Source organism: Schistocerca gregaria, chromosome 1 (genome assembly GCF_023897955.1).
Source record: "Schistocerca gregaria isolate iqSchGreg1 chromosome 1, iqSchGreg1.2, whole genome shotgun sequence".
In the NCBI taxonomy this organism is placed as follows: Eukaryota; Metazoa; Arthropoda; class Insecta; order Orthoptera; family Acrididae; genus Schistocerca; species Schistocerca gregaria.
Genome location: NC_064920.1, coordinates 385509665 through 385532019, shown reverse-complemented (window position 1 = coordinate 385532019; position 22355 = coordinate 385509665). Strand labels below are relative to the sequence as shown.

The window sequence follows — 22355 nt, the reverse complement described above, 5'->3', positions numbered from 1 at the left end:
TGATTAATGTCAATAAGGTTAGCAGACAAACAAACAAGAAACATACATCCCCAAGTGGAGAGTGCTCTCTCTCTCTCTCTCTCTCTCTCTCTCTCTCTCTCTCTCTCACACACACACACACACACACACACACACACACACACACACACACACACACACACCCCTCTCTCTCTCACATTCCCTATTGTACATGTACATTCATCGTAGTTACTTGGACTCCACTCTCGGGAACTAACAGTAAATTGTAGTGTGAAAACTGCCTTGATTGTACTTTGGAACTTGTATGGAACTTCAGTTTTGTGTTCTCATTAGACCCGTTAGATCTTTGCATATGTTCTTACCTGTGAGTGGAGTTAGAACAAATGATTCTACAGAAACTGCCCATTAATAATACAAAGGAAACAGTTTATAGGAAACAGCGAAAAATTTTAATAGTGGTGGTCAGAAGGTGATTACAAGCTTTAGCTCCAAGATTATGAATCGATTTTCTTCTGGGTGGACACCACAGCCACATTAAATCATGAGAAAATGGACTATTCCACCAGATTGTATTTTAAAATTGTACTTTATTCAGCACTGCTAGTTTCAGGCGTGGCCAAGTTCCAGTGCATCTATAATGGATACACCATCTTCATTTTTTGGATGACAAGGTGAGGACAATGTATCCACATCTGTTAACCGATACATTTGAAAATGGGTCTTATCCAAAACTGATTATGATGAATAAAGTACAATTTTGAAATACTGCCCAGTAGAATGATGTCTATCCTCACATAAAGAATCTAGTTAATTAACCAAACCCCACTCATTGCTGGTAGCAGTCAGAGTGAAACCTGCACGAGAGTCAACATACATCAAATTAAGATATAATTTAAGATCAGAAATGTGTATTCTTATATGTAAATTACTGTAAGAATGAAACCCCAAGTCCCTGAAGTTTCATACTTATAAACAAAGTGAATGGAACTTAAAATATTTTTATTTCTGTGTTGCTACAAGTTACTCCCACTCCATCATTCCTTAAGTATAACATTAGCAAATATACTATCAATAAAGATTTTGCCACTTACAGCTTTTAAATCCTTTTTCTATTGCATCCCTGTCCATAGCATGATGATATTCATAAACTGACTTCCCAATTAAATCATCTGGGTGGAAGCCCAAGAACTGTCCGATGCTGAAACACAATGTTACAATGTTTTTATCAATCACACAGTGGAAAATCCAGGATGGAATAATTACAATATGATTAAAAGGGCAGATTCTACTCACCATATAGTGGAGATGTTCAATAAAAAGACTACTAAACACATAAGCTTTTGGCCAGAAGGCCTTGTTCTTAAATGGACACACACACACACACACACACACACACACACACACACACACACACACACACAGATATATATACAGGGTGTTTCAAATATGACCGGTATATTTGAAACGGCAATACAAACTAAACGAGCAGCGATAGAAATACACCGTTTGTTGCAATATGCTTGGGACAACAGTACATTTTCAGGCAGACAAACTTTCGAAATTACAGTAGTTACAATTGTCAACAACAGATGGCGCTGCGGTCTGGGAAACTCTATAGTACGATATTTCCCACATATCCACCATTTGTAGCAATAATATGGCGTAGTCTCTGAATGAAATTACACGAAACCTTTGACAACGTGTCTGGCGGAATGGCTTCACATGCAGATGAGATGTACTGCTTCAGCAATCCATGCCGCCTCCTGTATGTTTCGGATAGCCCAAAGCAATCACACGATCATCGAAATATTCATTCAGGAAATTAAAGACGTCGGCCGTGCGATGTGGCCGGGCACCATCTTGCATAAACCATGAGGTGTTCGCAGTGTCGTCTAAGGCAGTTTGTACCGCCACAAATTCACGAAGAATGTCCAGATAGCGTGATGCAGTAATCATTTCGGATCTGAAAAATGGGCCAATGATTCCTTTGGATGAAATGTCGGCCCAGACCAGTACTTTTTGAGGATGCAGGGACGATGGGACTGCAACATGGGGCTTTTCGGTTCCCCATATGCGCTAGTTCTGTTTACTGATGAAGCCGTCCAGGTAAAAATAAGCTTCGTCAGGAAACCAAATGCTGCCCACATGCATATCGCCGTCATCAATCCTGTGCACAATATTGTTAGTGAATGTCTCTCGTGCAGCAATGGTAGGGGCGCTGAGGGGTTGCCACGTTTGAATTTTGTATGGATAGAGGTGTAAACTCTGGCGCATGAGACGATACGTGGACGTTGGCGTCGTTTGGACCGCATCTGCAACACGGCGAACGGAAACCCGAAGCCGCTGTTGGATCACCTGCTGCACTAGCTGCACTTTGCCCTCTGTGGTTGCCGTACGCGGTCGCCCTACCTTTCCAGCATGTTCATCCGTCACATTCCCAGTCCGTTGAAATTTTTCAAACAGATCCTTTATTGTATCTCTTTTCGGTCCTTTGGTTACATTAAACCTCCGTTGAAAACTTCGTCTTGTTGCAACAACACTGTGTTCTAGGCGGTGGAATTCCAACACCAGAAAAATCCTCTGTTCTAAGGAATAAACCATGTTGTCCACAGCACACTTGCACGTTGTGAACAGCATACACTTACAGCAGAAAGACGACGTACAGAATGGCGCACCCACAGACTGCGTTGTCTTCTGTATCTTTCACATCACTTGCAGCGCCATCTGTTGTTAAAAATTGTAACTACTGTAATTTCGAAAGTTTGTCCGCCTGAAAATGTACTGTTGTCCCAAGCATATTGCAACAAACGGTGTATTTCTATCGCTGCTCGTTTAGTTTTTATTGCAGTTTCAAATATACCGGTCATTTTTGAAGCACCCTGTATAATAGAGGTAAACATTCCACGTGGGAAAAATATATCTAAAAACAAAGTTGATGTGACTTACCAAACAAAAGTGCTGGCAGGTAGATAGATACACAAACATACACACAAAATTCAAGCTTTCGCAACCAACGGTTGCTTCTTCGGGAAAGAGGGAAGGAGAGGGAAAGACGAAAGGATGTGGGTTTTAAGGGAGAGGGTAAGGAGTCATTCCAATCCCGGGAATGGAAAGACTTACCTTAAGGGGGAAAAAAAGGACAGGTATACACTCGCACACACACACACACACACACACACATATCCATCCGCACATACACAGACACAAGCAGACATTTGTAAAGGCAAAGAGTTTGGGCAGAGATGTCATTCGAGGAGGAAGTACAAAGGCAAAGATGATGTTGAAAGACAGGTGAGGTATGAGCGGCGGCAACTTGAAATTAGCGGAGGTTGAGGCCTGGCGGATAACGAGAAGATAGGATATACTGAAGGGCAAGTTCCCATCTCCGGAGTTCTGACAGGTTGGTGTTAGTGGGAAGTATCCAGATAACCCGGACGGTGTAACACTATGCCAAGATGTGCTGGCCGTGCACCAATGCATGTTTAGCCACAGGGTGATCCCCATTACCAACAAACACTGTCTGCCTGTGTCCATTCATGCGAATGGACAGTTTGTTCACAGTGTAGGCAGGTCAGTTGGTAAATCATGTGGGTGCTTTCACACGTGGCTCTGCCTTTGATCGTGTACACCTTCCGGGTTACAGGACTGGAGTAGGTGGTGGTGGGAGGGTGCATGGGACAGATTTTACACCGGGGGCAGTTACAAGGGTAGGAGCCAGAAGGTAGGGAAGGTGATTTGGGGATTTCATAGGAATGAACTAAGAGTAGTGTCTTTCCGCCATCCACCTAACCTTCGTAACAATGCAGCTGTGTGATGTAATGATCAAAAAATAGAAAAAACTTATTTCTTTTGACAAACAATATCTTACATTCCTCAGCTCTTCTCAAGCATAGAGGAATTGTGCAGTTTGTTGCATAAGCACAACATGCTCACTGCAGAAATCTATATCTATACTGTCATCTTATGAACTGTGGCAAAAGGTGTGTGTTGTGAACTGCGGTTTATTCATCTCATGACATATGTTTACATAAATTACAAGGTCATCCATCATAAATTCTTCCATGAGTAATAGCAATTCTGCATCAATGCCTCATATGACTTTGTTTTCAGTGGACCTAACTTCATCTACACTTGGTATATTGGAATACAGTTTGAGACAGTGGGTGGCAAGCATAAATTTTGTGTGTTTCTTGTGTCCTATGAATAGCATAATAAAATATTTTTCCCTCCTTCTGGCTCCAAATGCACTCAGAGAAAGGAGTGTTTCTATTTCTGTGCATACACTTTTATTTCACTAATTTTACTGGTGAGCTGATTATATGTGATGCATGAAGGATGAAGTAAAATGTTTTGTCAGATCATAGCAAAAGGAGGAATCTCAAAATTTTGAAAGTAAGGCTCTATTCTTGCAAGCCATGTATCTCATTGGAATTTATTAAATGTTTTTTGCACCACTTATACTGTTGAAGCAAACAATTGCTGAACTGTGCAGCTCTTCTTCAGCTATATCTCATACATTAATTAAATCTGGTAAGGGCCCAGATTAACAAATACTAATTTAGTATTGGTAGGGTGAGGTGTTTGTTAGCAGACACCTTCGGGTATCACTTACACCTCTTCAACATCATTCTAATAAACATCCGCCTGGTATCTGCCCTCCCTAACACTTACATTTATCTGATCATCCCACCTTAGATTGCTCTGGACAAAGAAGGAGTATTAGGGTTTAATGTCTCATTAACATTCAGATCAATAAAGATGGAGCAAAATCTCAGAGACAAGAATGAAATTTTCTTTCTTTCTTGTGTCACACACATAGTGCACCAAAATCTTTTTCCCTCTTTCCCTTTGCATTTTCAGGTGAAGAAAGGAATGTGTTGAGGATGGGGAAGGAAATTACCTGTGATCTTTGAAAGGAACCATCTCTGCATTTGCCTGGAGTGATTTAGGGAACTCACGAAAAACCTTAATCTGGATATCTGGATGCTGATTTGAACTGTCACCCTCTCAAATGCGAGTCTAGTGAGGCTTTGGACAAACACTGCTAAATACTTCAGAGTTATGAATAAGATTAAGTCTGACAATCGTGCAGGCATACATCTTCCAGTTACTGAATACAGTCTTCTTAAGTGCTCAATGATCACTGGAGCTCATCTGTATAATCGCATTACATTGCATTACATTACTGTTGAAAATGGGTTGGACATCAAGTCTAACACGTAGTTCAAGAACTGCATGTGAACTGTACTCGCAGATCCAGGTCAGCAGCCAAAGGCAGACACCAACATTTCCCAAACAAACATTGCATTACCTAGTAGCCATGTCAACTATTTTAGTTCCTGTCACACAACACACAAATTAATAAGTGTCGAAAATGAAAAATGGAGATCATATGGAAGCTTAAGTAGGGAGGGATAGCACTGTCTGAAGAACTACACAACAATCATTATTAACACACTCCTTGTTTGTTATTTTATATCAACACACAATGTTTTCTCTTTTTCTACGGACACACTATTGGCCTGTTCTATATAGCTGGTACAAGTACACACAAACCTATCATAACAACAAATGTGTTTACAGTGACTTCAAATGAAGGTAAAACATCCACAGTTGCAGAGCAGGCAAAACTATTCTGCAAAGATTAAAGACATCCAAACAGGATTAGGTAAATATGATGGACATATCAGACACCAGAGTTTGACCCTTCACCTGAACTAAATATAGACTGACACACTGTCTCTAATGCCATAACAGTGGATAACATATCAGACAAACACAATCCAAATCAATATCAACTGAGATCCAGTGACCATTGAACACTTAAGAAGACTGTATTCAGTAACTGGCTATCAACTTCAATAATCAATACGGAGACATTTCATGGCATCAGGATCAGTTTATGACACCATGACTGTTCAGGACAAGATCTAGATATTTGTTAACATAACCGAACAGCTTAACATAACCAAGCAGCTCTTCGTAAAAATACACATTAATGAAATCTTGGACAAGGGTATGACATAAAATGCAATGGCATTAGACTAATAAAAGTGACAAGAGTTGAGAATTCAAAGCAATTATGGATTTATAGAATGGTTGCTTAGCAGCACATGTCAGAAAGTGAACAGTCCATAAAGAAATGTGGAAGTGGTGCCTTTCTTCACAAAACATGCTTCCCCCTCTTGCTGCTCAGCTAGGCAATGTCGCAATAGGAACCAATAAAGAATTTGTTTCTTTATTTATCAGGTTTGTGGGACCATTTGAGCCAAAGTTACTTGGTCATGGAACAAGTTTGTATATAGTCTACAAAATGCAGATTAGAATTTTTTTTTAAAAAAATTACAGAATTATTAAAAATTAAAAAAAGTGAGAATATTACAGAGAAAATTCCTCAATTACTTTGAGGAACCCCTACACAGGACAGGACAAGTGTACCCTCCAAGGAATCCTTTGAAATTACGAGTGGATGCTTTGGGTTCATTACTCTTTTTTTTTTTTTTTTTTTTTTTTTTTAAATGAAAGCCTATTGAAAAAGAAACCAACAGAATTCTGCACATATTTCCTTTATTGAGTTTTAGTATTTACCTGTTGGCAACCTCCATGGACTAATTTGGAGACCTGTGCTTTTCAATATGACATATAACATGTTACTATGCAAAAGTATGGTAACAACTTCTCTATACAATTGGCCAGCCTAGAATCATGACATAAGGCAGAACAGTATATTGTGGTATGTTTGGACTGTGTTGTAGAAAGGCTCAACAACTTCCAACAGGTTTTTTGATGATACATCACTGAAGTGGGCATGAGACATAAACCTATAGAAATAAGGAACACCAAAAGTCATACTTTTGTAATATATATGAATTACACAACCAGTTTTGATAGTACATTAGTGTCATCTTCAGGCCCCTATGCAAAATGAATGGTGATATCCAATGCTCAGTGCATCAACACATGTACCATGTACGGTCTCATGGATCTACATTTATATTTGGCAGCCATTTTCAGATGGCTAGGGTGCACACATCATGTAAGTAGAAATCCATGAGACCAGTGTAAACATACTACCTGTCACAATGCACCAAGGGTTGGATATCACAATGCAGTTCTCATAGGGGCCTGAAGATGGCCCTAACATAGTGTTAAAACTGGTCACATAATTAATATATTTTATAAAAAATATCACTTTTGATATTCCTTATTTCTGTAACATCCAATGGGGGACATCACTTGACAGCACAGTGTATTAGCAGTGTATTAGCTTCCAATATTAGTCAAGAAAATATGTTATTTCATCCAACACACTCTCAACCACGACAGTAAATTTAGATAAATTTGAGCCTACAAAAGATGAATACTGACACTTGTTATCCCTGTGCATCATCTGCAAATGAAACAATCTGCAATTGAAGCACACAAAAAATTTGATCTTAACATTAAAAATGGTTCAGTTAACATCTGCTAATGTGTATCCCTTCCTCAACGCAGGCTACTTTAAGAAGAAGAAAACCTGCATTGGATTCACTATTTTCAATGTAAAATAGTAATAGTAGCACACAAAATGTGCCTAAAACTTAAGGTACTGTTACAGTTACTGTTTTCTGTACAGATATGACCGAGGCATCTGATAAGTTAAAAAATGTTCGTTTCTTTAACATCTTACATTTTCTAAATTTTTACATCACTATGAAGATATTCTATGAGCACCTATTATTGATATTCAAAATATTTAAAAGAAAGTATACATGGGAAAAAGTATAACACAATTTGTAAACAATTTCCACGAGAATTATTCTTTGATATTATACATAAATTACAAAAATATGAAGTCAAGATAACTGGAGTGCTTTCTTCGGAGTAGTTTAATTTCATTGATGCCTTATGCAATCAAAATATCTGTAAGTGTTAATAGTGCAAAACATGCAATCATAATTATTTTACAAGCATTTGTCACAAATGCAAAAACTGTAACTAAGGGGTAAATACAATAGCACTCTGTGCATTAGTTGCTAATAAACACTGACTAGTTGCAGCAAAGGAACTCTGTGGGTTAGTAAATTATTCAACACTATTGCTGCATTACACTATGCACAAAGCTGTACTCACTTTTCATCAGCATACGTAAACTTCATGTCCAAACTGTGCTTGCTCAAGAAGGTTTGCTTGTCGAGTGGAATTTCAATGTTTGAAGGATGTGGAATCGGTTCACCAATGGCCACAAGACAGTGCTGCTGATCAACTGAGGAACAATCACTGTCACTACTGCACTCACCACTGCTCTCCGACTTGATCTTCTTTTTGCCAGAAGTACCAGGAAGCACATGGCCAGTGCAGTGAATAACCTGAAAATGCAAAAAAGACCTGCACTGTATCTCTGGTGATCACTGCATCTGGTAAGATTAGTATTATATAAGTACACACCAACAGCTTTTAAATACACTGCAATCTCTGTTTATTGCTGCTGCGCTAAAATTCATTTAAATTATATTAATGTAAAGCTGTCTCCAACCCAACTGTTGATTTGAACACCACAGTTCAATAGTAGACGTAACTTTGTTGGAGATGGTATGCCTTCCAAAGACCTTTGAAATGACTTACCCAGCCAGTTATAAAGGATCTTACAGTTCAACAGAGACATTGAATTTCAGAGAAACTTAGCATTTCCATGGGCACATGAACTGAGGTGATTCTACATGGGAATTTGTGTACCAAATTATTTGTCCCAGAAGTTGATAAGATATACCACACTGCTGACATCAAAAATCACCACCACCCACTTATCCATTTTTCAACAAAAAACTGGTCAGTCTCCCCAATGGAATAAGTTTTATTCACTGAGAAGTAGAATAAGGGCGGTAGGGGGTCGGGATGTGAGTAAGCCTAGTATAATAGGAAATAGCCTAGAAGGAAAGGAAATAGTTGAAAGTGTTGCATACTCTACATCTACATCTACATCTACATCCATACTCCGCAAGCCACCTGACGGTGTGTGGCGGAGGGTACCCTGAGTACCTCTATCGGTTCTCCCTTCTATTCCAGTCTCGTATTGTACGTGGAAAGAAGGATTGTCGGTATGCTTCTGTGTGGGCTCTAATCTCTCTGATTTTATCCTCATGGTCTCTTCGCGAGATATACGTAGGAGGGAGCAATATACTGCTTGACTCTTCAGTGAAAGTATGTTCTCGAAACTTTAACAAAAGCCCATACCGAGCTATTGAGCGTCTCTCCTGCAGAGTCTTCCACTGGAGTTTATCTATCAACTCCGTAACGCTTTCGAAATTACTAAATGATCCTGTAACGAAGCGCGCTGCTCTCCGTTGGATCTTCTCCTTCTCTTCTATCAACCCTACCTGGTGCGGATCCCACACTGCTGAGCAGTATTCGAGCATTGGGCGAACAAATGTACTGTAACCTACTTCCTTTGTTGTCGGATTGCATTTCCTTAGGATTCTTCCAATGAATCTCAGTCTGGCATCTGCTTTACCGACGATCAATTTTATATGATCATTCCATTTTAAATCACTCCTAATGCGTACTCCCAGATAATTTATGGAATTAACTGCTTCCAGTTGCTGACCTGCTATTTTGTAGCTAAATGATAAGGGACCTATCTTTCTATGTATTCGCATCACATTACACTTGTCTACATTGAGATTCAATTGCCATTCCGTGCACCATGCGTCAATTCGCTGCAGATCCTCCTGCATTTCAGTACAATTTTCCATTGTTGCAACCTCTCGATACACCACAACATCATCTGCAAAAAGCCTCAGTGAACTTCCGATGTCATCCACTCAGAACAAATGTCATCCACTCAGAACAAATTAGAAATTGAATGGTAAATCATACACTTTTAAAGTGCAGTATCCTCTCTGGAGAAGAAATACACACCAAAAATAAGCAAATAGGATTTGTGTTTACTGTCTGCCCAACAGTTCCAGCATGTACCACAGTTCTTCCAGGCTTGTAACTTTCTTGATTGCATCGTATATGCATTTGTTTGGCATAGATATTTCCAACTACCAATGAACAACTCTCATGAAACCTGGAGGGTGTGTAGAGGGAACAAAATAATACAGTATACACTTTTTGGTTGATGACCAATTTACTTAGAAGGGCTAAAATACACCCCAAAAGATAATTTGGCGTACTAGATTTGGAAGGAATATGTTTGAAACAATTGTATATAACAAATGTTCATCATGTAAAAGTTGATAATTAATTAACATTCTTGAAAATTGTATAATCAAATTTTGTAATAATTTACAATTTTGCGAAACCCTCCATCACCATTCATTAATCATGGAAAATGAAAACTTCTTTTACAATGTGAATCAATGAGTAATAAAGCTGGTTTCTGAAATATCATTGTTGGAAAATAAGCTGTACACAATGTGCTGTCAGAGTACTTTCATCATACCAAATTAAAATCTCTAAACATTCATTATTAGCCTACTTATTTATTTTACTGATATTTGTTTTGTTTTACGTTTTAAATTGTTATTTTACATTTCACACTTTTTTCTTCTTTCAAATTGGCAGCCCTATGAATCTAACAATAATACACATTTTTTCTCTCTCAATTGGAAAGAAAACATCTTTCGAATATCGTTTGACCTGGCCAGACATTTTGTTTACCAGATTTAGATGGCGTCGCAAGGACATTCTTATAAAGCTATTATTGCAATGATTTCGTGTCAAACAATGAGTTATTTATTATTTTCAGTTAACAAAATACACAGATGTGAAATGGTAAACTAAAAAATTGCATGTGAAACATAAAACAATAATTTAAAACATAAAAGAAGAATGAGTAAAATAAATAATTACACTAATAATGAATGTTCAGATATTTTAATTAGGTATGTTGAAGATACTCTGACAGCACAGCGTGTACAGCTTATTTTACAAAAATGGTATTTCACAAACCATCTTTACACAGTGGTGACAAAACTCATGAGATACCTCCCAATATCATGTCACACTTTCTTTTGCCTCTAGTAGTGCAGCAACTCAATGTGGCATGGACTCAAATAGATGTTGTAAGTCCCTTGCAGAAATATTGGGCCATGTCCTATAGTCATCCATAATTGTTGGTGCAGGATTTTGTATGTGAGCTTAACTCTCAATTACGTCCCTTAAATGTTCAATAGGTTTCACCTCAGGTTATCTGGGGGCCAAATCATTCATTCAAACTGTCAAGAATATCCTTCAAACCAATCTCAAACATCTGTAGCCTGGTGACAAGGTGTACTGTCATCCAAATAAATTTCATCATTGTTTGGCTACAAATGGTCTCCAAGTAGCCATACATAACAATTTCCAGTCAATTATCGGTCCATTTGGACCAGAGAACTCATCTATTCCATGTAAACATGGCCCACACCATCATGGAGCCACCACCAGCTCCCATAGTGCCTTGCTGACAACTTGGGTCCATGGTTTGTGGAATCTGCACTGCCAGCTCTTACCAACTAAATTGGGACTCATCTCACCAGACACCTAGGGTCCAACCAATATGGTCATGAGCCCATGAGAGGCACTGCAAGCAATGCCACACTTTTAGGAAAGGCATTCGCATTGATCATCTGCTGCCATAGCCCACCAACATCATACTACCCTGCACTGTCCTACTACATACATTCATTGTATGTTTCACATGGATTTTTGAGATTATTTCACACAGCGTTGCTTTGTCTGTTAGCACTGCCAACTCTACTCAAATGCCCCTGCTCTTGGTCATTAAGTGAAGGTTACTGCATTTTCTGTGGTGAGTGGTAATGCTTGAAACTTTGTATTCATAGCACACTTTTGACACTGTTGATACTGGAATACTGAATTCCCAAACGATTTAGTGAAATGCCCCAAGCACCTAGCACCAACCACCCTTCCATGCTCAAAGTCTGTTAGTTCCTGTTGTGTGGCCATAATCACATCAGGAACCTTTTGATATGAATCACCTCACCACTTTCTCTGTATATGTGCACATCACTATCCCATGGCACTCATCAACTCAGTGTATTACAAATGGATGTATGTAGCTTGGAAGATTCTTAAATTTATGTTACAATAAAGTTTTCATACTTCAGAATCAATGGCAGAGGGGTATTTTGCAAAATTTCAAATTATTATGAAATTTGATTATACAGTTTTCAGGAACATTAGTTACATGTCAACTTTTATACAAGAAACATTTTTTATACACCACTGTTTTGAAGATATTCCTTCCAAATCTAATGTTCCAAATTATCTTTTGTGTCTTGTTTTAACCCTTAAAAGAGAAATTGTTCATTGACACTTCGGAATGTTCCTGTGTCAGTGATTTTCTGTTCTCTATATGAGACAACTGTCTTTTCCAGCTCCCATTCCAATGGAAAAAGAGTTCAGTCACCACGGACAATTTCCATTGCAAATGTCTTCAATTACCAGTCAATGTGTCATAATCCATTCAACAGATAGTTTCCATTTATAGACAACTACTGATTCAGTTCCATGGCAACTGGTGCTGTCATTATGTCACTGAAATGTAAGGAATTTGAGTATGCTGATTTTCTATTTGAATTGCGACCTTTCATTGTTCTAGACTACTGCAAATTTTCTGGAACAGTTCAAAATGACTTGGAAGTCTAAATGAGAAAGACATCAGCCTGCTTCATCCAGATCCTGCATAATAATAGGTGGCAGAATAGTACCGTATTCACTTGAAGGTACTTTTTGTCTTGTTTAGCCTTACAAAAAGTGTCTTACTCTCTTACATCAGACCGTTGACAGGAAAATGAAAATGTACTTAAATTTGTGAGACATTATAATCTACATTTGTCAACTTTAACCATCACTGGGGTATAGGCAGAGAGAAATTTGAAGGAGATGAAATGCAAAATTACACATACAATTTATTAGATTCAAATTTGGAGCATTTTAACAACTGTATCTACACAGGGACTAAATTATTTTTTTTATTAACATCTCAAGCAACTAGTGCCAATAACATTTTCTAGAAGGATGCAGAGGCTCCTCTTGTAGTAACATGTAGCATTACTGGAATATAAAAAGATAAAAGAGCGAAACTTAATAAAATAAGAGGCTCATCAACTGAGTGCTAGTGATAAACAGCTGATTGCTTTACTAATCAACAGCAGAATATTCAGCAGTTGTAGAACATAGCTTTGCAGGCTGTGTGAATGTCAGTGGCTGTTAAAGGGAGTAGTTTATGGTGGTTTGAAATGACTACTCTGATTGTATCATATTGAGTTAGTAATGGCATCTCAGGAGAGGAAACTTCAACTTCAATGACTATGCAATAACTTGATACCCAGCTCTAGCCTCTCACATAGATGCAATTAACTGCTGTCAATATATTTCTTATGTATACTGTTCTGCAACCTCAACACGTTGCATGAAATGCATGCTGTTCTAACAATAATTCACCAAAGCTGATTTTTATATATTTTATTTACCACTACTGGCTTTAAGAAATGGTTCAATCTATTATAAGTGTCACAAATAACCACTTTTTGTTGTAATTATAATTTTTTACTTACGTTGTAAGATCTTAGGAGGTTATTTTTCATTTATGATCTACTTTTGTTTTGTTATATTTACATATCTGACGTATCCATTTATATAAATAAAATAGAAAGAAACTTCCACATGGGAAAAATATATTAAAAACAAAGATTCCAAGACTTACCAAGCAGGAAAGCACCGGCAGACAGGCACATGAACAAAACACACAAACACACACACAGAATTACGAGCTTTCGCAACTGGCAGTTGCTTCGTCAGGAAAGAGGGAAGGAGAGGGAAAAATGAAAGGATGTGGGTTTTAAGGGAGAGGGTAAGGAGTCATTCCAATCCCGGGAGCGGAAAGACTTCCCTTAGGGGAAAAAAAGGGACAGGTGTACTCTCGTGCGCGCGCGTGCGCCCACACACACACACACACACACACACACACACACACACACACACACACACACAGACAGACAGACACATTGTATATTAACTTTAGGATTATACATACTTTATCAGACCGTTGGATTTGTTCTCTGAAAAGTTTACTTTCTAAGTGATCTTCCTGCACGGCAGCTTCCTGGAGCCACCACATCATTCTGCTTGCCTCTCTTTCCTCGGAGAGTGAAATATTTGTGTGATAGCATTATGACTACGACACAGTTCAGTTCATGTATTCATGGTTGGCTAACCTTGTTTCATTTTATTTCTTATGTTGTTTATGGTTTCAATAAGTGGTAAATTGAGTCTTTATTCTGTTTTATTAGATCCATGGTATTTTTAACTATGTATTTCTTGATGTATGTATAGTAATAGCTAAGCAGTTTATTGGTTATTTCTACTAAACTACTCAGGGCACATATTGGTTGAAAGCACCGATGATGACTGTTAATCAGTTGAAATCAATTTGCAAAAGTGAATAAATAAAACAAGATTTTGTGACTGGATGCTGCAAATTCGGTAATTTTAAGAAATGAAGTTATTTTCTACATTTTCGTTTTTTACATTGGCAACAAGATTACTGGAGGTGGGACACACTTTTTGTTTTGAAGAAAGCTGGGAGAGGATTTAGTTATGCTTTGCTTAACTTAGCATACAAAGCTTTAACTGTAATTATTGTGGAAATAATGAGAAACTTATTTCAAGTTGACCACCTCCTGAAATGAACAAGAATATTTGGTACTAATTTTCAGCGACCACCTCCTGAAATGAACATGAATATTTGGTACTAATTTTCAGCAACTGATAGGTACTCTTCTTCACTGTCTCTTCCTACAATACTAATCTATTTCTTGCAAATGTGTTACTTATTTACTACAACTTCTCCTGCGTTAGCACTTCTGATCTGAGTTGGTTCCCACTCTTCTCACCTCTTTTCAGGTGTTCTACCTCTTATTACTTGTTCTTGGTAAGATTAATACTTAATGGTAGTGGTCATGTGACTGTTGAGGTGGTGGTGGTGGTGGTGGTGTCAGCATTAGGGAAAAGAGGACTCAACTGTATTACCTTAACATTAAACACTTTTTCTGTAATTCTTTTTGCGCACTACCATCAACATTAGCTGCACAGTAATAAGAAAACAGTGAAAAACAATTACGTGGGTATAATGTGTATTTTATATTCAACTCACCTTATAAGTAGCTGACTTTATATTTACATTTCTGCCTTTGCTAGTCAAAGTGCATTTCATCCTAATGAAGAAAGAACGTGGAATAGAAGGCACAACTGGAGTCTTGATGGAGAGAATTTCTTTAATTTCCTCATGGTCACATGGATGGCTGAATTCATATATACTGTGGCCCATAAGATCAATCTGGAAGCAAATGTTGTAAATGTTACCACAATGGATAATATAAATAATGAATTTGTACATTATCACTTTCTAACAACACACTAGTACCAAGAAAATAATATCCAATGTCCAATGTAGCAGAGATGTTGAGGCACAGAAATGCACAACAAAATGGCTGTCAAACAGGTAAGCTTATCACCAAAAAGGCCTTCATTGGAATTGATGAGTAGCAATCTATCCTTTTAATACTATTGTCATTATTCCATCCTGTATTTCCCATTGTTTGATTTTGCTATCCTAGAAATAACAAAGTCACAAATATGGCTTACTATCTGGAAAAGAATATACTATTAGGGCAAGAAATGCCTAGCAGCTTTATGTGTGTGTGTGTGTGTGTGTGTGTGTGTGTGTGTGTGTGTGTGTGTGTGTGTGTGTGTAAAGAGTAATACATTTAAGTAAATAAAAATTAGCTATGGTATCAAGTCTATAGTTTTCATGGCTGCTGGACTGACTGCTGAAAGCCCCGATGGCATTTAATCCTTAAACGTGGGGAAAGGGTGGGTGGGGTGGAAGGACTAGTCAAGTACTTCTAGGGATGGTGATGAGTGTAAGGAAGGGGTGGATTTGACAAGTATGTATAACTCGGGCATGCACGACAAAATATACACCAAACATAGCACATAAATGGCTTACTGTCTAGAAAAGAAAATACTATGGGGAAAAACGCTGCTACCATCCCCATTTCTGAGTGGTGGTGAATTGGAACTGTTGGTATAGGAATAAATCTGAAATTCTTGAAACAATTTCAACCAAACTTGGTACATGTGAGTGAGAGAGTGAGTAAGTGAGAGAGTGAAGCTAGAGTAGCAGAGTTCATTTGTGAGTCCTTTACCACCCACAATGTAATTACAGACATAATGATTAAAGCTTCAGCAGAGAAAAAATGTTGAATGACATGAGCTGAGTAGATCAGTCTTTCATGAGGAAAAACACAGATACAGATAAAATATGGGCTTTACTGTAATCTTCAATTTCCTACCTCCCCCTCATACAATGGTTCCAAGTGACATGCACACTATCTAAGGCCTCCTCCAACTGTACCCTCTTTTCTTTCCAGAATATGAGATCTTTGTTTCTAGACATCAGGAGTATTATCAATACTGAAACAAAGTATTGCTCACCTCATCTGTCAATTAAAATTTCTGAATGGAACTAACCAGTTCAAACTTTATGGTAAATAATATTTCCATATATTAGTTTTGGAAAAAATATTATTATACAGTGTTTTAATTACACCCAGTTAAACCTATGTCATTGTGAATAACCATAACATATGTATTAATAGGCAGCAAAATAAAATTGAACAGCACTTTCCAGTAAGTTTCTGGTATTATTTCACTAGGTTACCATTCGGATTGCAATGAGACACACTTTTCTATCAGCAAACTGATCTTTGCAATTACATATATTGATATTGATCTTTTTCTGGGGACATCAAAAACATTTTGCTTTTAGCTCTATAATGATTGCATAGGTTACACTGTTTCAGCATGTTCACAAACGTGTAATCAATAGTATACAAAATAGCAGCAATATCAGATTAAATCATACGTTACAAACTACCCTCTTTCATGTACTTTATAGTGATCGGTACTCAGCGGTAGAAGTACACATCATAGGTCAGAATATGGCCATTACCTTGTAACATTTGACATATAGCACAACATACCTGAGGAATACCAAGGTACTCATTAATATTATCTGACAGGAAAATCATGTCTCCATCAGCAGACAGGACCAACAGAAAGCCTTCCAGTGCCTTTAAGAATAGGGGATCACTGATAGCATCAGCCTTACAATCAGTCGGTTCCGGAGCTAAAAAGACAAAAGTTAAAATAAAGTGTACGTTCAAATATAAATACAAACAAATTCATTGATATTAACAGGCAAAGCAACAACATCTATCACATCCGTCAATATCTGAACCTTCAGGAAACATTCAAAAGCAAATGTGAAATTTTTATGCTCTTTATCAAAAGTTTTTGTACAATAAAAGCTGAAAAGAAGAGAGGACATAAAAGGTTAGCAGAAGTAGCAAAGTGAGGCTTAAATCAGTTGGAATCAACAGACATCAGGCATGCCTAAACAGATCCAGCAAACAAGATAAATGCTTATGAGGATTATCTATTAACTAAAATAGGAGGCCACACCTATTTATACAAAAAATTTTAATTGTTTGATTATGGTGACTCAGTTTGCATGTAATTAAATTTTTATCACACTACTTCATTTGCTCGATACCGCATGGTATTGACTTCCAGTTTTCGTAAGATATTTTTCTTTACTTTTTTTAATGATAATAATAATAATAATAATAATAATAATAATAATAATAATAATGGAACGTGTTAGCTTGAAGCAACTTTGAAAATATCCTAGTATCTTGTTGAAGAGTGTGCCAACAGATTTACTAAACTTAACAATCAAGTAAAATAATAATTATATGCTGAGTTTTATATGTAATTTCATCTCACACTCTCATCATGTCATGAAATGACAAATTTCAGTGCTCTGTTCTCAATGACCAAAGCTCTCTGATCCCGCTGTCTAAGAATCAACTTCAAAATGATTTACTTTACTTTCGTGGCTGCTGTCTCTAAAATATTATTCATATTTAAAGCCCCAGGTGGTACATTTCCTCTGAGTTTCCCTGGAAGACCCATAACTAACTAAACTGCATTACTTAAGTCATTAGAAGATACCTACATTATTATATGAAGACAAGACATTTTTACCAAAAATCTCAAAAAGTTATTGACATTTGTACACAGTGCCCTAATAAACATTCAGAGGGGGATAGGCTATACACTTTCTTCAAACTAAGCTAAAAGTGACTGTGAGGAAGAAAATGCTATGCTGTGCAAACCTCCAGTTTAGTTTTCTTTCTCACAGTCAGTTTTAACTATGATAGCAGGGTATTTAAACCATTAGCCAAACTGCATGTGTCTGACACATAATGAGCACACTCTTCCTCCTCCTCCTCCTCTATATGTGTACCTCTTCCTCCCTCTGTGCATCCATCTCATACTCCTATCTCTATCCATCTCTTCCTCCCCCTCTCTTTCTCTTCATCTCCTCCTCTCTTCCTCTTCATCTCCTTATACAGAGGACTGCATACAGAGACTGCGAACAGTGAGATAACATCATAGGAACTATTGAAGAGTTTAAAGTGGGCATACAGAGCTCATTTCCGACCTCTGGGCCACAGCAAACCTTATTTCTTAAAGTCATTCTTAACACTGTCATTATTTTCCACTCCAATTTGTTCTCTTCCTGTATTCTGTATAACCACAGCAAATGTGTTCACTTCCTCCCAAATACTATGCAATGAATGCTGGGTTCATTTCCATAACTACCTTTGCAATATGGTCCATAACTGAGTTTCTCTCTTGTGGGGGTCCGACAGCTGATGCTGCATTTCGCATCTCTGTTACCATTCTTCTTCATAATCTATTTATCTTCTCCCTATCCCTTCTTGGATCCCCTTAACCACAATTTATGACCTTCTCCTCCTCCTCCTCCTCCTCAATCATCATCATCATCATCATCATCATCATCATCATCATCATCATCATCATCATCATCATCATCATCATCATCATCATCATCATCATCATCATCATCATCATCATCATCATCATCATCATCATCATCATCATCATCATCATCATCATCATCATCATCATCATCATCATCATCATCATCATCATCATCATCATCATCATCATCATCATCATCATCATCATCATCATCATCATCATCATCATCATCATCATCATCATCATCATCATCATCATCATCATCATCATCATCATTATTATTATTATTATTATTATTATTATTATTATTCCTCAAGGAGGTTGCCATGAAAGTACTCTCTTGGACCATCTGTCTTCATCCACTCTTCTGTAATGCAAAAATTATCCTAGCAATCTATCTTCTAGTATATCTGTAATACTATAATGAGTCTGCATCATCTCTCTTATTTACTCATTTCTTAGAAGGTGAAATCGGGGAATTCTATATGCTCTTCCCACGGTGTCCATTTCTAAAGCTCTAGGTCTCTCTTTTTAGTTTCTTGTGCTATTTTGAAGAGACAAATGAGATGAACTTTGCCTCCACCTCCCCACACCTACTAATTTAAATTGTCAAGTGCAAACATGTAACCTTGACAAAGAGTACGACCTTGAGACTTTAGCAAGTAGCATGTGTGTTCATTACATTACTACAATTTGTTGTACTTAAACTAGTAGAACTACCCATAAATAGCTCAATCTTTCATTCTTTTACAATCCTTTATTGCCTTTATAATCACCTTGTAAATTATGGGAGAGTATGACCAAAATGCAGAATTTCCTGCATTCTGAAATAACAAAACAAGACAATTGGAATGTTGTCAAAACAGGACAGAAATGAAATATCGAAGAAACACAGCTGAGGAAAAAATGAAACACTGCTTAGGCCAGTATTACACTATCAAATTTCTTTGCCAAATATCTTTGTCAAAAATCTTAGTAAAAGATATTTGATGGTGTAATAGGTAACTTTGTCAAATGTCGTCCAATATTTGATCAGTTCTAGGGCCTCGCTGTAGATTTGATCAAAGAAGTCGCTTGTCTTCTGTTCACTGCAATGTGAATGTTACCACATGGAGAGCTAGCATCACTGCAGTGTTCTGCCGTCTGTAGTGTTTTTATAAACATTGCCAGTAAATACGATTGGTGTGTGCCGACAACTAGAAAATTAATAGAGATGTATGAAGCTGATGAAGCGCTTTACAATGTGAAGCACCCTGAATACAAAAATAAATTAAGAAGATTGGAGACCTGACTTGACCTGACCTGACCTAACCTAACCTAACCTAACCTAACCTTCTCCTGTAGCAAGGAATCGGAGTGTTACAGTGAGCCTGTCTTCTGCAGATGTAGCAGTTCTTAAGTGAATATTGTGCTTTGTGATATGAGGATACACTTCACAGAGCACATACAGAAATGTATGCTCATCCATTCTTAAGTAATTGATGTATGACTTAACTTCCTCCACTATAAGCTCATGTAACAAGTTTTGTTGAATGCTTTTATCGCGTAGTCGTAAAACCCACGAGTTCACCCAGGTATGTTTCCTTTTTTCCCCCCGCTTCTCTTCCGCATGTGCACATACTGCAATTGTGGTACGTGCAACTGCTGCGGTCAATAACAAATTGTTGTTGTTGTCAGCCGTCTTGAACTTTGACGAAAAATATGACGACAGTGTAATACCCCTTCTAGCGCTACGTCAGAGATCTTTGTCAAATATATTTGAAGGAATATTTGATCATATCTTTGATCAAATCTTTGACAAAGAAATTTGATAGTGTAATACCGGCCTTACATTGCTTCTGTGCAAACTGCTGAAAGCCCTGCCACCCAATAATGAGCATAGCTTCTTTCAGAGCTGTGCTGATGACAACAAGGACCACTATAACATTTCCAAAACCTCATTTTAATTGTCCAACAAAGAGGACATACAAGTTCGCTGTTGCCAACTACAAAAAGTGACCTCACACAAATCGGTATTGATCTCTGGCAACTACACGGATTATATAGAGGGAGATAAACATGACACATATTTCACACCCAGAAATCCAATAGGAAGAAATTTGAAACTTTAAAAACGCATGCACGCAAGATAAGCCTGGAGATAAAGGATGAGGAAGTTTTGGGAACATGAGACAAACAAGGAAGCCAGTGCTAAGTAATAGCTCCACAAGATCCTTAGCAAGTAACTTCCAGTAATTTATACTTTTGATACAACTGCATAAAGAACACTTCTTGACATGTATGAGCGATGTAATGGTACAGAAATGGGTGCGTGTTTTTAAAGATGGCCGAAAAACGTGCATTATGGGAAACGAACTGGAATGAAGCCATTACTGATGATTTGCTGCAGAAATCTGAAGAAAAAAAAAGAGAAAGAATAGACGCTTTACGATGAGTTTTTTCAGTATAAAAAGTGGGCTTTTTTTCAATTGTTACATTATGTTTAAATTATCGAAAGTTACGCTCAGGCGGTAGATTTCTATGAGGATGGTATTCAACGTTGGTTGTACAATACGATAAGTGCCTTACTATTCGTTGGAATTATGTAGAAAATTAAAGTATAGGATATCATGTAAAAATAAAATTGCCAAGAAAAGTCTACTTGTTTTAATTTTATTTCAAAATGGTTCTTACTTAAAAACACGTCTCGTAATATACGTTACACTTCTATTCGTGTGGGACACGGATAAAAGAAACAGATATAAAGATGCAGTATGCAAAATTCCAGCACAATATTGCTATTCATTGGTTACCGTCTGCACCCAAAAAGATGATGACGTCGGCTTTTCAATGGTGTGATCCTCACATTCTGAAACCGAATCTTCCGTATTAAAATGATTCATGTAACTTCCATCTCAGCGTCGTAAGTACACTCCTGGAAATTGAAATAAGAACACCGTGAATTCATTGTCCCAGGAAGGGGAAACTTTATTGACACATTCCTGGGGTCAGATACATCACATGATCACACTGACAGAACCACAGGCACATAGACACAGGCAACAGAGTATGCACAATGTCGGCACTAGTACAGTGTATATCCACCTTTCGCAGCAATGCAGACTGCTATTCTCCCATGGAGACGATCATAGAGATGCTGGATGTATTCCTGTGGAACGGCTTGCCATGCCATTTCCACCTGGCGCCTCAGTTGGACCAGCGTTCGTGCTGGACGTGCAGACCGCGTGAGACGACGCTTCATCCAGTCCCAAACATGCTCAATGGGGGACAGATCCGGAGATCTTGCTGGCCAGGGTAGTTGACTTACACCTTCTAGAGCACGTTGGGTGGCACGGGATACATGCGGAAGTGCATTGTCCTGTTGGAACAGAAAGTTCCCTTGCAGGCCTAGGAATGGTAGAACGATAGGTTCGATGACGGTTTGGATGTACCGTGCACTATTCAGTGTCCCCTCGACGATCACCAGAGGT

General features: G+C 37.8%; 1 protein-coding gene across 3 annotated transcripts in view; it reads right to left on the bottom strand.

Annotated features, from left to right (window-relative positions):
- The window catches only part of LOC126348760 (protein similar-like), a 663779-nt gene that overhangs the window by 263868 nt on the left and 377556 nt on the right, over window positions 1–22355 (bottom strand). For all 3 annotated transcript variants that reach the window (XM_050002384.1, XM_050002382.1, XM_050002383.1), the window contains exons 3-6: window positions 17016–17161; window positions 15125–15307; window positions 8092–8327; window positions 1071–1177 (exon numbers count right to left, since the gene is read on the bottom strand). In XM_050002384.1, the coding sequence (XP_049858341.1) occupies window positions 1071–1177; window positions 8092–8327; window positions 15125–15307; window positions 17016–17161 (672 nt within the window). The remainder of the gene's footprint in view (window positions 1–1070; window positions 1178–8091; window positions 8328–15124; window positions 15308–17015; window positions 17162–22355) is intronic.